Source organism: Frieseomelitta varia, unplaced genomic scaffold (assembly GCF_011392965.1).
Source record: "Frieseomelitta varia isolate USP_RPSP 00005682 unplaced genomic scaffold, Fvar_1.2 scaffold_164, whole genome shotgun sequence".
NCBI lineage: Eukaryota > Metazoa > Arthropoda > Insecta > Hymenoptera > Apidae > Frieseomelitta > Frieseomelitta varia.
In genome coordinates this window covers 25,301-42,967 of record NW_025109350.1, presented here as the reverse complement: position 1 = coordinate 42,967, position 17,667 = coordinate 25,301, and the positions used below count along the sequence as shown (strand labels likewise).

Below are 17,667 nucleotides of genomic sequence, written 5' to 3'. Positions count from 1 at the left end.
GAGAGGAGACGAAAAAGAAAAAAAAATAATATAAATATATAAAATAATAATATATATATATAAAATATAATATACATATACATATAAAATAATAATAAAATAATATAAATATATATTATATATATAATATATATAATATAACATATATATAAAATATTAATAAAATAATATAAATATATATTATATATAATATAATATAAGATATATATATATATAAAATAATAATAAAATAATATAAATATGTATTATATATAATATAAGATTTATTATATATATATATATATATATATATATATATATATATATAAAATAAAAATAAAATAACAAAAAAAGAAAAAAATAGGGGTAGACGAAGAAAATGAAAACACGGCTCTGTAGTTTATCTGATTAATGATGAAAGCCTACCTTTAGATTTTAGCGAAAGAGAGAGAGAGAGAGAGAATCGCGTAAAAGTTGCTTTCTTAAACAAGTTCGGATTCAATTATTCGGCCGAGGTCGAAATCGCGTCGAATTGCCAAGCAGTTTACTCGTCGCCGATTGCCGATCGAGAGAAAAAGAAAGAAAAAAAAAAAAAAAAGAAATGAACGAACGTAATCGAGTACTACCGGCTTTAATCGTTGGGGCTCGCCTTGTCGATAACATGCTCCTGCGGTTTCGTTTACGTTTCAAAAACGTACACGCGGGAGGATGGTTTGCGCAATCCGATTTCCCCGCCGGCGGAGTCTACGTTTCACGTAGCGGAGAAAATTCGAAAAAAAATTCTTTATTTTTATCTCGCGGCGTTTTGCTTTATCTCATGGTAAATACATGGTAAATTTTTTATTTCCAACAAGCGTACGGACGTAGCTTTACTTTGTGACATGGCGCAAGAACGGAATGTTGAATTACGTTCAAACGAATTGAAGAAAAGGAAATTTTCAATCTAATCGTTTTCAATTCGTATAGTTGAAGAATTGAAAAACGAAGTTCCTTTTTTTTTTTTTTTTTCAGTGATTCGGTACAATTTTGTCTAACCTTTTGAGTGAGATTGAATTGAAAGAATTCGCATTCGAATAATTAAAAAAAAAAGTTGCTCTCGTCCATTGATGCATCATATTTCGTATAATTTTATGTAACTTCTTTTATGAACAATTCTTTGAATTAAAATTTTTTCAAGCCAGTCACGTCAAAGAGCTAAAAGTAACTAAAAAAAGTTAAAATGGAGTCATTTTTCTTAGACCCAGCGAATAAACTTTCTTTCTGAATTAATTAATACTATTCATTTTTTTGAAGAATGCGCGATCGACGTGTCATGTTACGTTCTTGATATCCAAAGTTTCCAATAACAAACTTTGAAAATATCAGAGAGAGAGAGAGAGAGAGAGAGAAAATTCCTTCGTGAATCCTGGAAGTGCAAAATTTTTACGGGTAATTGGTTCACTCGGGCGAATTTTTTTCTACATTCGTGGGAAATTTTATTGAATTTTGTTTTATTTTTCACTCGTCTAACTTTAACAGGAATTCACTTAGAAACTTTTTCTGGTATCAGGTTAACTTCGAAATTTGCAATCGCGTCGTAAATAAGATAACCGAACCAAGATAGTTTCCATGAAAACGAGGAAAGTTCCTTTGAAAATATTCCGACAAAAATCGAATCGTCGAAACTGCCGGGTTCTCTCGTATTTTTATGTGAAAATTTCCCAGAAGCTCGTGGATAGGGAAATATTGATTTTGTAAATACGCTGATTGCGGCAGGCAGGTGAAAATATTTTCTCCCTCCGATAGTTCAATATGATGAATCAATTAACAAATGAACCGCCGCCCTTATATTTTCACTTTATTTCAAATGTCTCTGTTGTGAAATCATTTTATCGTACTTTGTTGTTAAATGTCTCGCAAACTCCTCATCCAGGGTACGAAATCTCTCTGAAACAAATTTCATCAAGCTGTTTGCAGATTTCTTCAAAAATTTGACGGATATATTATACAAGGGAAAAGAAAAAAAAAGTGATCTTTATCTTTCGATACAACGAACGCAATTTAACTCGTCAATTAATTTAATTTAATTTTTATACAGTTCCGTGTTTATAAATTAATGTCTGAACTTTTTTGGTTCATCATTTTTCGACTTGCAAAATATCATCTTACAGTAATTAAACGACAATTTTTCGCGAGAAGTCGTGAAAGAACGCACGTATGAGTGAAATCGAACGATTTCAGAAACTGGGACGCTCCATGATTGTTTTTTTCAGTAAAGATAGAAATATGAAAGAAATTCTGACTTCCAATGCTGTATTTTTCCCGTTCTGTTTCCAAAAAANTATATTTAAATGTAACCCAGGCAAAACAAATGATAAGTTTATTCTTAATAATTTACTTATTTAATTATTAAGTTACTTCTTGATAATTTTTTAACATTATAAACATTATTATGTTATAATTTACTTTATTTGATTATTAATAATTTCTATTCAGTGGCATCATACCGACACGAGTTCAAAAGAAAAAAGAAAGCGACGAATCATTTTATACAGTTCGGTCACTCGTTATGGTCCGCGCAACCAGTTGCCACCGCAAGGGGTTAACGTGGCCGTCGTTCTTTCTTTCTCTCTCGGCCAAACGAGAGACATTGTTCAATTTTCCAAGCTACGTGTACACGCGTGTTTGATAAACGTTTCGCCTCGTTTGCCTGTCGAATCAGGACACCACCACCTAGTCTATTTTCTATTTTCTCCAAACCGTTCGTATATCGTTTTCAAACCGTAAATCACGCGCTGGTTTATTATGAATGTCGGATACGAACGTTTAATCGAACCGGCCTGTTTTCGCCTGCCGATGGATTTGCTTTTGGTTTAAACGAATTTGTCGATCGGCGAGCGATCGACGAGTCACGAGGGGTGAGTTTGTACAAAAATTTTGCTTCCTCGTGCTTCAAATCGGATTACTTTAGAGAATATATTAGCAAATTATCGCTGCGTTTATGTTGGATTGATAGATTTAATATTTGGTTTGTTTATTTATTTAATATATTTAATACTTTAATATCTAGTTCATTTGATTATTTCTTTCGTATTTATATTTATTAGTCAATTATTAATTGCATTTATTAAATTAATGAGAATGGTTTCTTTTAATATTTGGCCCTTTTTTTCATTTGGTTATTTCCTTGGTATTTATATTTATTGGTAAATTATTAATCGCATTTATTAAATTAATGAAAATGGTTTTTCTTAATATTTACCTCTTTCATTTGATTATTTCTTTTACATTTATATTTATATTTATAGTAAATTATTAACTGCGTTTATTAAATTAATGAAAATGGTTTCTTTTTTTTTACACCTTTCATTCGATCATTTCTTTTACATTTATATTTGTCAATAAATTATTATCAATTTTAATAAAAATTATTTCTTACTAGTAAAAATTAGCAGAGTTTAAATATTTCATTCGAATTGTGGCAATTAAATTGAAATTAGGCGAATTATTGGCCGTTTGGAAAAGTGATCTCTTATCATCTGTTACCTTTTTGCAGATTAGGAACTTCGTTGTACATACAGATATTTTTTATTATACTTAGAACGTTTGATACTCAATCGAGTGTTTTACAGGAGAAATATTATACAATTATATTTAATATCAGTCTCACACGTTTAGAGTGACGAACAAATTAATTGACCGATCGCAGTGAAAAAATTATGTTCTCGCGATGGTAATTGCTTAAACACCATCGACGATCATTAACGATTAACTGTCGTTCACGATTAAATTCATCCGACATGTTTCGTACCTCCTTCGTCACGTTTTCGCAAACAGAGAAAATTTATTATTGATCCTGACTCGTCGCGAGATGATTATTGTAATTTTCATCAATTTCGTGGCATATTTACAGACCAATGTAATCAGTTGATAATTGTTGCAACTAATTAATATTCGCGTATAAATTTCGCGAAATTTCCGATACGGGATTGGGTCAATATTATAAATACACAGGGCCTGTTGTTCGTTGAGAGTAGTTAACAACGTGTGCCAACTTCGCGAAATTAATTCAATTATCGGCTCAAAAGGGTAGTTCACTCTAGGTTATCGGTTTCTTTCCAGCGTCTTCGTTATCGGTGTCGGTGAAACAATTAATGCCTCATTTCGGTATTAATCGGACCGATATTGGTTTCTCGTAGTTGGATACAATTTCTTGCGCAGCGTTCTTCCAGACGGAGGAAAAAAAAAAAAAAAAAGGAAAGATGCAACAAACGTGATTCGCATTCGTCAGATATTTTCAGAAATTGAGTAATTAAACGTTCATTTAGTAGTAATTAAGTGTCACGTGTCAATTACAATAAATTAATAATAATTACACGATTAAATACTATATAATAATATTAAATAAATAATTAAATATTAAATAATATAATATTTATATTTATAATATTTGTAAATATTATATTGTATCAAATTTATTTATATTATTTTTATAATTTATATTTAATATAATATAATATTAAATAAATAATTAAATATTATATAATATAATATATATATATATTTATAATATTTGTAAATATTATATTGTATTAAATTTATTTATATTATTTTTATAATTTATATTTAATATAATGTAATATTAAATAAATAATTAAATACTATATAGTAATATAAATATCATATAATAATTAAACGATTAAATACTATAACTCGGATGCGATAAATTGAAAACGTTGAAAGTTGAAAATTGGAAACTTTGAAAATCTGAAATCGAGAAATTCGAAAGTTGATGGCTAAAACGTCCATTTTATCTCTTCGAGATAATCTGCTTAGATATATGAGCGTAAATCCTTCTATATTTTACATTCGAAAGTTTAAATTCCCCGTGAAATCTCGCAAACGTTTTTCTCATCTCCCTGCGTGTTCCGTCGGTCAGATTTATACTTAATCATCGACGAAGGAAAGCACGACGTCGTCTCGAGGTTTTCATTGAAAAATGAAACTTGAAATTCTTTGAAGTTCGTGACGTGAGCGTGGTTGAACTTCCAAAAAGAAGATTAAAAGTTGTAGGTTAAAAATTCGAGTGGTGAATATTCGAATATCAACAGGGTGAAATTTGAAATTTTTAAAAATCGGGAAGGAACATTGAAATTTGAGTAGAAAATTCAGAAGGTTGAAACTCGAAGCTCGGAAATCTCAAATGAAATATTGGAAATTGAAGTTTGAGAAAGGAAGAATCAAAATTTGTGTCGAACGTTAAAAGCTTTGAGCATTTATCTGAGATCCCAAACGAAAGCTCGAAACTCGAAAGTCGACAATTTTGAACCTCTGCGAGAAATTTCCCCGAAATTCCCCGGTTTTTCTCAAATCTCCGCCCGAATGTTGCAAACAACCACCGCGGAGAGTGAGTGATCCTGCCCTTACGTGGCCATTGATTTCTTCTCTCGTTGAAAGTTCCGCGATAAAGGAAAAGTACAACATCGTTTCGAAAGAAATTTTATTATCAGCACAGTTTCCTACGTTGGCCTGCAGCTATATTACCCGATGTTTAACTCACTTTGATAAAGTCGATCGCCGGAGGATTTGTCTGCAAAGCGAGCGAAGACGAACCAGGAAGAAAAGAAGATGGAAGGGGAAGAAAAAAGAGTGAAGAGAAGAAGATACCTCGTCAAGAGGGAAGCAATCTATCGAAGCTTTAAAGACGTACTCATAACGGGATTTCAAGTTGCAATTGTTGGCTCGACAACCGCTTCTATCGTTGTCATTTAACCTCTTGCGCTGGAATGACGTGCCACGCACGTCGAGAATTTTTTGTCCCAAGTTGCAACATTTTCTCAGTTTTAAGTATATATATACTTACAATTTTAATGAAGTTTATATAAAGTTTATTTTATACAAATTTTATATAAAAGTTTATATAAAGTTTATTTTATATAAATTTTATATTATATTTTATATAAAAGTTTATATAAAGTTTATTTTATATAAAAGTTTATATAAAGTTTATTTTATATAAATTTTATATTATATTTTATATAAAAGTTTATATAAAGTTTATTTTATATAAAAGTTTATATAAAGTTTATTTTATATAAATTTTATATTATATTTTATATAAAAGTTTATATAAAGTTTATTTTATATTTTATATAAAAGTTTATATAAAGTTTATTTTATATAAATTTTATATAAATTTTATATTATATTTTATATAAAAGTTTATATAAAGTTTATTTTGTATAAATTTTATATTACATTTTATATAAAAGTTTATGTAAAGTTTATACATGTTTAATTAAGTATATATACATATATATTTTTATAATTAAGTATATACATATATTTATTTAGTAAGTATATTTATTTAAATATTTAGGTATATATATTTTTATAATTAAGTATATATACATATATTTAAATGTAACCCAGGCAAAACAAATGATAAGTTTATTCTTAATAATTTACTTATTTAATTATTAAGTTACTTCTTGATAATTTTTTAACATTATAAACATTATTATGTTATAATTTACTTTATTTGATTATTAATAATTTCTATTCAGTGGCATCATACCGACACGAGTTCAAAAGAAAAAAGAAAGCGACGAATCATTTTATACAGTTCGGTCACTCGTTATGGTCCGCGCAACCAGTTGCCACCGCAAGGGGTTAACGTGGCCGTCGTTCTTTCTTTCTCTCTCGGCCAAACGAGAGACATTGTTCAATTTTCCAAGCTACGTGTACACGCGTGTTTGATAAACGTTTCGCCTCGTTTGCCTGTCGAATCAGGACACCACCACCTAGTCTATTTTCTATTTTCTCCAAACCGTTCGTATATCGTTTTCAAACCGTAAATCACGCGCTGGTTTATTATGAATGTCGGATACGAACGTTTAATCGAACCGGCCTGTTTTCGCCTGCCGATGGATTTGCTTTTGGTTTAAACGAATTTGTCGATCGGCGAGCGATCGACGAGTCACGAGGGGTGAGTTTGTACAAAAATTTTGCTTCCTCGTGCTTCAAATCGGATTACTTTAGAGAATATATTAGCAAATTATCGCTGCGTTTATGTTGGATTGATAGATTTAATATTTGGTTTGTTTATTTATTTAATATATTTAATACTTTAATATCTAGTTCATTTGATTATTTCTTTCGTATTTATATTTATTAGTCAATTATTAATTGCATTTATTAAATTAATGAGAATGGTTTCTTTTAATATTTGGCCCTTTTTTTCATTTGGTTATTTCCTTGGTATTTATATTTATTGGTAAATTATTAATCGCATTTATTAAATTAATGAAAATGGTTTTTCTTAATATTTACCTCTTTCATTTGATTATTTCTTTTACATTTATATTTATATTTATAGTAAATTATTAACTGCGTTTATTAAATTAATGAAAATGGTTTCTTTTTTTTTACACCTTTCATTCGATCATTTCTTTTACATTTATATTTGTCAATAAATTATTATCAATTTTAATAAAAATTATTTCTTACTAGTAAAAATTAGCAGAGTTTAAATATTTCATTCGAATTGTGGCAATTAAATTGAAATTAGGCGAATTATTGGCCGTTTGGAAAAGTGATCTCTTATCATCTGTTACCTTTTTGCAGATTAGGAACTTCGTTGTACATACAGATATTTTTTATTATACTTAGAACGTTTGATACTCAATCGAGTGTTTTACAGGAGAAATATTATACAATTATATTTAATATCAGTCTCACACGTTTAGAGTGACGAACAAATTAATTGACCGATCGCAGTGAAAAAATTATGTTCTCGCGATGGTAATTGCTTAAACACCATCGACGATCATTAACGATTAACTGTCGTTCACGATTAAATTCATCCGACATGTTTCGTACCTCCTTCGTCACGTTTTCGCAAACAGAGAAAATTTATTATTGATCCTGACTCGTCGCGAGATGATTATTGTAATTTTCATCAATTTCGTGGCATATTTACAGACCAATGTAATCAGTTGATAATTGTTGCAACTAATTAATATTCGCGTATAAATTTCGCGAAATTTCCGATACGGGATTGGGTCAATATTATAAATACACAGGGCCTGTTGTTCGTTGAGAGTAGTTAACAACGTGTGCCAACTTCGCGAAATTAATTCAATTATCGGCTCAAAAGGGTAGTTCACTCTAGGTTATCGGTTTCTTTCCAGCGTCTTCGTTATCGGTGTCGGTGAAACAATTAATGCCTCATTTCGGTATTAATCGGACCGATATTGGTTTCTCGTAGTTGGATACAATTTCTTGCGCAGCGTTCTTCCAGACGGAGGAAAAAAAAAAAAAAAAAGGAAAGATGCAACAAACGTGATTCGCATTCGTCAGATATTTTCAGAAATTGAGTAATTAAACGTTCATTTAGTAGTAATTAAGTGTCACGTGTCAATTACAATAAATTAATAATAATTACACGATTAAATACTATATAATAATATTAAATAAATAATTAAATATTAAATAATATAATATTTATATTTATAATATTTGTAAATATTATATTGTATCAAATTTATTTATATTATTTTTATAATTTATATTTAATATAATATAATATTAAATAAATAATTAAATATTATATAATATAATATATATATATATTTATAATATTTGTAAATATTATATTGTATTAAATTTATTTATATTATTTTTATAATTTATATTTAATATAATGTAATATTAAATAAATAATTAAATACTATATAGTAATATAAATATCATATAATAATTAAACGATTAAATACTATAACTCGGATGCGATAAATTGAAAACGTTGAAAGTTGAAAATTGGAAACTTTGAAAATCTGAAATCGAGAAATTCGAAAGTTGATGGCTAAAACGTCCATTTTATCTCTTCGAGATAATCTGCTTAGATATATGAGCGTAAATCCTTCTATATTTTACATTCGAAAGTTTAAATTCCCCGTGAAATCTCGCAAACGTTTTTCTCATCTCCCTGCGTGTTCCGTCGGTCAGATTTATACTTAATCATCGACGAAGGAAAGCACGACGTCGTCTCGAGGTTTTCATTGAAAAATGAAACTTGAAATTCTTTGAAGTTCGTGACGTGAGCGTGGTTGAACTTCCAAAAAGAAGATTAAAAGTTGTAGGTTAAAAATTCGAGTGGTGAATATTCGAATATCAACAGGGTGAAATTTGAAATTTTTAAAAATCGGGAAGGAACATTGAAATTTGAGTAGAAAATTCAGAAGGTTGAAACTCGAAGCTCGGAAATCTCAAATGAAATATTGGAAATTGAAGTTTGAGAAAGGAAGAATCAAAATTTGTGTCGAACGTTAAAAGCTTTGAGCATTTATCTGAGATCCCAAACGAAAGCTCGAAACTCGAAAGTCGACAATTTTGAACCTCTGCGAGAAATTTCCCCGAAATTCCCCGGTTTTTCTCAAATCTCCGCCCGAATGTTGCAAACAACCACCGCGGAGAGTGAGTGATCCTGCCCTTACGTGGCCATTGATTTCTTCTCTCGTTGAAAGTTCCGCGATAAAGGAAAAGTACAACATCGTTTCGAAAGAAATTTTATTATCAGCACAGTTTCCTACGTTGGCCTGCAGCTATATTACCCGATGTTTAACTCACTTTGATAAAGTCGATCGCCGGAGGATTTGTCTGCAAAGCGAGCGAAGACGAACCAGGAAGAAAAGAAGATGGAAGGGGAAGAAAAAAGAGTGAAGAGAAGAAGATACCTCGTCAAGAGGGAAGCAATCTATCGAAGCTTTAAAGACGTACTCATAACGGGATTTCAAGTTGCAATTGTTGGCTCGACAACCGCTTCTATCGTTGTCATTTAACCTCTTGCGCTGGAATGACGTGCCACGCACGTCGAGAATTTTTTGTCCCAAGTTGCAACATTTTCTCAGTTTTAAGTATATATATACTTACAATTTTAATGAAGTTTATATAAAGTTTATTTTATACAAATTTTATATAAAAGTTTATATAAAGTTTATTTTATATAAATTTTATATTATATTTTATATAAAAGTTTATATAAAGTTTATTTTATATAAAAGTTTATATAAAGTTTATTTTATATAAATTTTATATTATATTTTATATAAAAGTTTATATAAAGTTTATTTTATATAAAAGTTTATATAAAGTTTATTTTATATAAATTTTATATTATATTTTATATAAAAGTTTATATAAAGTTTATTTTATATTTTATATAAAAGTTTATATAAAGTTTATTTTATATAAATTTTATATAAATTTTATATTATATTTTATATAAAAGTTTATATAAAGTTTATTTTGTATAAATTTTATATTACATTTTATATAAAAGTTTATGTAAAGTTTATACATGTTTAATTAAGTATATATACATATATATTTTTATAATTAAGTATATACATATATTTATTTAGTAAGTATATTTATTTAAATATTTAGGTATATATATTTTTATAATTAAGTATATATACATATATTTAAATGTAACCCAGGCAAAACAAATGATAAGTTTATTCTTAATAATTTACTTATTTAATTATTAAGTTACTTCTTAATAATTTTTTAACATTATAAACATTATTATGTTATAATTTACTTTATTCGATTATTAATAATTTCTATTCAGCGACATCATACCGACATGAGTTCAAAAGAAAAAGAAAGCGACGAATTATTGTATACGGTCACTCGTTATGGTCCGCGCAATCAGTTCCCAGCGCAAGTGGTTAAATCATTCGCGACAAACCTTTCTTGGAATTGAACTTCGGATTGTTCGATCGAGATTCCGGCGGACTGAACGAATACAGTGGTGAATCAGCCAAAAGAGATCACTTCGATATCTCTTATGTTTTGTTGTAAAAAAAAAAGAAAAAAATTTCCGACAGCAAAGTTCCACTATTTCAAACTGAACGACAAGGTGAAAGTATCTTTTCTCAGTGATTATTTATTTTAACGAGATCTCGAGGTCAGGGTCATTATACTTTTTTTCTTTACGATCAATTTATGTTTATTTCAAAAATGTATTTAAAATGTAGCGCAACTGTTCCGCGATAGTTTGAGGTCGTTTGTTCGCTAGAATACGAAAGTATGGAACAACGAAGCAACAACTAAATCGAAGGAAACTCTCGAGAAATTTAAGATTCTTCTTAATTACTTTGGTCCGACGAAACACGCTTGATAAGAAGGGATGAAGAAACGAGCCCCCGTCTTCTTTAAATTGATTAATAGGGGTGGCCGCATCCCTTCGCGCAAGTCAAAGGAAAATATATGGAGCTTGTACTTTCCAGTAATATCTCAGTCGTAAGTTTTCCTCACGGTAATGAAAATCGAGGATCGATGGGAAGAATTTGTTACATCGATCGGCGCGTGTAAAGATTTTCTTTATTTAGACCCAAATGGAGTTCTCGACAGAATGTTGCAAAAACGTCTCGGAGAAACGTTGAAAAATGTTCCTCGTAACTAGATCTGTCTTAATCCCCTAGATTGGAATTTTCTTTTTGAAATGATGTTTGCCGCGCGATTTCTTTCTTTGCAGTTTCGTTCAACTTCGAAAATTAGGCTTGGAGAACGAAACGTCGAGATCCCTCGAATTTTTGTCATTTGAACGCCATTGTTCAAAAATGTTCGATGAGGCGGTGGAAAAAAAAAAAAAAAAAGAAATCGTACGACAAATTTTAAGAATTCGGGTCGTTGCAAAGAGAAAACTTCAGTCTTCATGATCGTGTTGAACGTAGCGACGAATAAAGTGGCCTAACGCTCTCACAGACGGTTGAATTTTTTCCAATTTTCAGGAATAAAAGTACAACCTTATTTTCTCGTTTTTGCTGCTCGATGTAGAAACATCTTCGAGGAATACTCCGGAGGATTGTCAAAGTAGAGACATTACGCTTTGAAACGAGACCAGCTGGATTGTTGTACGACTTTTTCTTTTTGCAAAATTATAGGTTTGCATTGTAAAATTAATTTTCATCGTTTATTAATTCGGTTATAATTCTTCATCGTCTATGATTGATTAATCGAGATATAACGTGATATAACGAATAATAATACAGATAACTGACAAGGCTAAATTAGAATTAGCCTTGTTTGCTTATTTTTACCATTTTCATTAAGAAAGATTGCGTCCGGGATGGAGAAGATATTTTTTTCCCACCTGAGAGAAACGACGACGCCGAAAAAGGAACAATGCGAATTTTCAGAGACTCTTCGTTCCTTCTTTTTTTTTTTCGTTCTTCCATTCTCTTGTTCTTCCTTTCCATACATTTCTTTTTTTCCTTTCCTTTCTCTTTTTGTTCTAATGAGAACTATTGACCCATATTCCTCGTTCTTCTGATCTTGTTCTTTCTTACCTCGTTGTTAGCTCGAGCGATAATTAGAAAACTTCATCTCGTTAATTGCAATGTTTACATGATTTTAACGGAATTGACATTTTGTTTCGTCGGCAGGATGGGTCACAAAACTTTATCGAAGAATTTATCAAAGGATAAAAAGTTGTCTCAATCGTCAACATTTCAAGAATAGTTGGATAATATTTTAATCGTTGAAAGTGTGATTCGTTCAGTCTCACTGTCGACTAATTGCACGCCATAATTCGAGGTTGTGCTTCCTTGCCTGAGAAATTTCGTTCTTTAAAGCGAAAAGTAATTTTGTTTGAAAATTAAATAAATTATTTTCGAAACGGAGATATCTTCTTCCATTCTTGCAACAATTGGAAGATAAAGAAAAAATCTGGACAAAAATCACAAGTTAGAAATCAGAAGTTTGAAGTCTGAAAAATCAACGTTTTCAAAAGTCTTGAATTCTTAATTTCTCCTTTGCAAACTGTGAATTCGAAAACTCGTAAATTATTTCAGTAATTCCAATTTTCTCAATTTCTGGCTTTCAGTCTGTTCTCTTTTTTTATTCCAATTTAAATACTGGAATGAAATAACATCGACTCGAACTTCGTCTCCTTGAATTTTCAACATTGCGAATTTCCAGCTGCGAGTTTTAAATTGCAAATTTTTCGTCAAGCGTCTCGAGTGTCTTTAATCCGAGGCAGTGACTCGTACGTTGACTCGTATCACTGCGACTCTCAGCCGTATCCAGATATGTACACCGGCATCCCTCAGGAGGGTAAGCAAAGCTTGTGAGTGCTGAAATAAACATAGAAATAAAGATAGAGGCGAAAGGAGGAAAGCCTGGCGACAGCGAACAGAGCGCGTTCGCGTAGAAAATTTTTTATTTCCCAAAAGCGTCTCTCTCACAATTTCCAAGGCTTTCGAAACAAAAAGTTTCTTCAAAATTCCTTGAAACATCGTCGCGTCTTACGCGTTTGTTCTTGAAAAGTGATTAATCGATGCACTCACACGAATGGAGAGAAATTAATCTCTCTTTCTTGTTTTTTACGTGAAAAATTAAATTTTCATTTCACTCGAAGAATTTATGACAACATTGCACAATGGAACGCACTGTCTGTATGTGTGTAATAAATGAGTATAAGTGTCGTGGATCGATGAAAGGTTTCAGTATAGCCTGGAGCCACGAATTTTCTCGGTGACGACACTGCACATCGAGTTTCCTTTTTTTTCTTTTTTTTTTTTTTTTTTTTTTTTTTATTTTTCTTTTCAACTTTAATTTTTTTTTTTTTTTTTNTCACATATATTTCGTCGTATAAAGTTTTAAATATAATTACATAATTGAGTTGAGAAGACTTCTTTCCTTTTTTTTTTTTTTTTTTTTTTTTTTTTTTCTTTCATTTTTCCTTGCAACTTTAACGTATCTTGTTATCTGTCGAGTGAGCACACACCTGGGGCAATAAAATTGAAAGAGGCAAAAGAAAGAAGCGGCGCCCCCTCTTACAGAACTCTCGCACGGGCCTAATCTTGGTTCTTGCAGCATTTATAATAGCTTTTTAACAAAGCAGGATCTTGTAGACTATTTCTTTTTCATCGTTCTATTTATTTTTGCGCGACGATCTTTTTCTTATCAGTAGTATTTTAAATAGAATTTTAAGTACAAATATGAGCAGTTGAAGATTTTTTTCTTCAGTCTTTTCTGTGAATAATTTTAATAAAACCAACGAAAGTCAAAAATTTTATGCAAACGGTCAGATAGTGTGTTTCATGGCATTCCTTACAACGAAACTCTGATATTCTTCTGACGATTTTATACTTTAATTTCACGTGTATATTAACGTCAAATAAAATTTTCGTGAAAAGATACACGCTATAATTTCAAATTTAAATAAAAATACAAAGTCAAATATTTCTCATTCATTTTATAATATAGAACCAAGCTGTATAAATCTTTATTAAAATTATTTTGTAACAGTAATTCTTACAATATAATTTCTTATTGATGTTATTCATCTTCTGACGACTTTATTTTATTTTATTTTATTTTTTTTTTTTAGAATAATTTTACATAACAAATAAAATTTCCATTAGAAACTGTAATTAAAAATTCTAATTTCATGTACAAATTCATGTAGAATATTCTACGATATATGATCTTTAAAAATTCCTACAATTTTTTTATTAACATTACTTCTCCGACGATTCTATTTTTTTTTTTTTTTTTAAGAACAATCTTATGCAGCCTGAAATAAAAATTTCCATTAAGGAATAAACGTAGAATTAAAAATTCTAATTTCACGTATTCATTCTGCGATGTACATATGTACGTATAGCCAAGCTCTTCAGATCTTTATTAAAGTCATTTTCATACTCATTTCTACAATTTTTTTGTCAACATTATTTCTCTGGCGACTTTAATATGAAACTTCAAACAAAAAAGATAAAAAAAACTCCAATCTCGAGTATAACAAGAAATTCAAGAACAAAGTAAATAATTCTCACAATAATTTCTTCTTAGTATTACTTCTGTGGAGTAATTCCGAGTAAAATCTTCATTGGAAAGAAAAAAAAAGAAAAAAAATACACGTTGCCGGTTGAAAATTTCAATTTCAAGGAAAATAAAATTTCTCTTTAATAAGGAAAATCCTCGTTGATATTATTTTCACAATAATTCTTGTCGACGTCTCTTCCGTGATAAAATTTTCCCTTTGTTCCCAGCAAAGTTCAAACGATATATTAATTATCGGTCGGATCGTTCTCCCATTGGTGAATTTTCACGTAAAGTATTATACATCGGCTCGTTTTAAAACCGCGAGCAAACGCGACAGAACGATGCAATCTACGATAGAGTTTTAATAAACGCGCGCGTTTTCGTTCATGAAGCGCCATTATTGCAATTTATTTCATTGCGCGGACAAGGAAGAAATACGTGCAAGCGATGAACAATTGGAATCATAATATTGATATCACTTGGTTAGGTTATTAATTCACTTATAACGAGAGAACGACGAAATTCGATTGGAGGTTGGGAACTTTTGTCATTTTTTTCACTTTGTAGTTGAACTTTTCACAATGTGCTTTTCTGTTTGCTATTTGGACTCGACGTTCCAATTCAGGATCAAGAACTTGACAAATAAATCGAGTCAGTAAACAATAATAATAATAATGAATCTCTTTCGAGTCTCGAATTTTTAATCTCTACTTCCAAACTACGAATTCTTAAATTCAAACTTTCCACTAAATTGTTCCATCTCAAGTTTCAAATTCCAATTTTCTAAATCATTTTATTCCAAGTCTCTTCTGGTTTCCGACTTTCCAATTTCTAAATTCCAGATCTCTGACGCCGAATATGCTTCAGTTTTCAGATTTCTGATCCGAAGTGTCGACCTCGGAATTCGAAATTTTCCAAATTCTCTGCTCGCGACTTTCATGTCGAAGAGTAATTAATATTAAAATAAGTAAAAAAGAAAATATTGAAATATTATATTCTGAACACTTGTTCTTTCGTACTTTCGCGTTAATTAGTACTCTCGCCTCTTTGTCAAATATTGAATTTGTGTGTTTGTTCTGTCGCAGCTGAACACGGAATGGGCACAAGTTGAAGTTATAGATCTCATCAACGATGGCAGTGGTCTTGGATTCGGAATCGTCGGTGGGCGAAGCACTGGTGTCGTCGTCAAGACAATTCTTCCGGGGGGTGTCGCCGATCGAGTAAGTTTATCGCAAACACGATCGTCCTCTGATACTTGAACTGTATTAAAAAGCGTAACGTGAAAATTTAGATAAACGTAGAGTAAGACAAAAATTTAATATAAAAGTCTTTTGAACTTTTTGTACAAAAGTACTTTATTATATACAATAAAGTATAAAAGTATTTCAATTATTATTAAGATAGACAAACATTTATGTGAAAGTTGAACTTCTTTAGTCACGAATTTAGATCCTAACGAATTATTAGTTCAGAAGATTAAATGTCTAAATTATTTGACTCGAAACTCGTTGGTTCAATATAAAATTGAATTTCAACGAAAACTTCTATAAGAATTTGGACAATTGTAGATTATCTCGAACGAACAGTTTGGAAGGAAGAAACTTATTCGATTCGAGATTCATTGATTAAAAAATTGAAAGAGATTCTCTCTTTAACCGCTTGCGCTGGCAACCGATTGCGGACCATAACGAGTGACCAAAAACCGTATGTACAATAATTCGTCGCTTTCTTTTTGAACTGGTCGGTATGTATACATCAGTGGATAGAAATTATTGAGAAGTAATAGATTTATTATTTGTTTTGCCTGTGTTATACTTAAATATACTTAAAATTGAGAGAATATTTCAATTTGAAGTATTGGGACAAAAGATTCTCGACGTTCTCGCGGCACGTCATTCCAGCGCAAGAGGTTAAATTTGAACTTCAACCGCAATAATTCTAATTATGATTCAAATCTAATCTAATTTATCTAAGTATAGTTACACCTAACTGATCTAATTACATAGTCAAAATAATTCCAAGTTCAACAATTCCAATTGCCAGAAATTGTTGATTGCTCCTACTTATTAGTTTCGAGCGTTACATAAGTCTCAAGCAAATCTACTCGAATTTTAATCCAAGATTAAAAGAGATTCTCTTTCAACATCGAATTGAAACTCTCAACTATGTTCTATATAACGAACAATTCTCAATAATTAATTGCCAGTTAAAATTAATTCTCGTCGATCTCAGATAAGAAAAGCACGCGAATTTGGTTGTCGTAAATTCTTTCTTCAGCTGCTTCGGATCCATCGTTTTTAGCTTTCGATAAAGTCCGCCAAATCGAATTGGTCGCGAGAACCGGAAGTCCGTCGACGACTGGCCGCGGAAATTGCCATCGATGAGAAATCTCGCGGGGGGAGAAAAAAAAAAAAAAGAATATATACGTATATGAAACAAACGAAGCAGGAGCGTTTAAGCACGATCGATTGCCGAATTAAACACGGTTGGTTCGCGGTGCGAATTGCAGGATAATCGGCTGCAGAGCGGGGACCATATATTGCAAATCGGCGATGTCAATCTGCGGGGAATGGGAAGTGAACAGGTTGCGGCAGTCCTGCGACAATCCGGCACGCACGTGCGCCTCGTTGTCGCCAGACCTGTCGAACCAACCTCGCCAGATTACCAGGTATTGTATTCCAGATTTTTTATTTTTTCCCCTCCCCTCCCCCTTTCGTTCTCTCTCTCTCTCTCTTTCTTTTTTGCTTTCAGTGCTGCGAGATTTGTTTAACAAATTTCAACTCGCGTGCGAATCTATTGCGAAACTCTGCGCGTGGTCTCTTCGAGATCTCGATCAAATCATTTGCCAAGTGTTTGTACGTTTCTTGACGA

The 17,667-nt window shown here is 30.9% G+C and overlaps 1 protein-coding gene across 4 annotated transcripts in view; it reads left to right on the top strand.

Annotated features, from left to right (window-relative positions):
• Nucleotides 1-17,667, top strand: part of LOC122538465 (patj homolog) — a 130,733-nt gene that overhangs the window by 88,055 nt on the left and 25,011 nt on the right. For all 4 annotated transcript variants that reach the window (XM_043672555.1, XM_043672556.1, XM_043672557.1 and 1 more), the window contains exons 8-9: nt 15,882-16,016; nt 17,306-17,464. In XM_043672555.1, the coding sequence (XP_043528490.1) occupies nt 15,882-16,016; nt 17,306-17,464 (294 nt within the window). The remainder of the gene's footprint in view (nt 1-15,881; nt 16,017-17,305; nt 17,465-17,667) is intronic.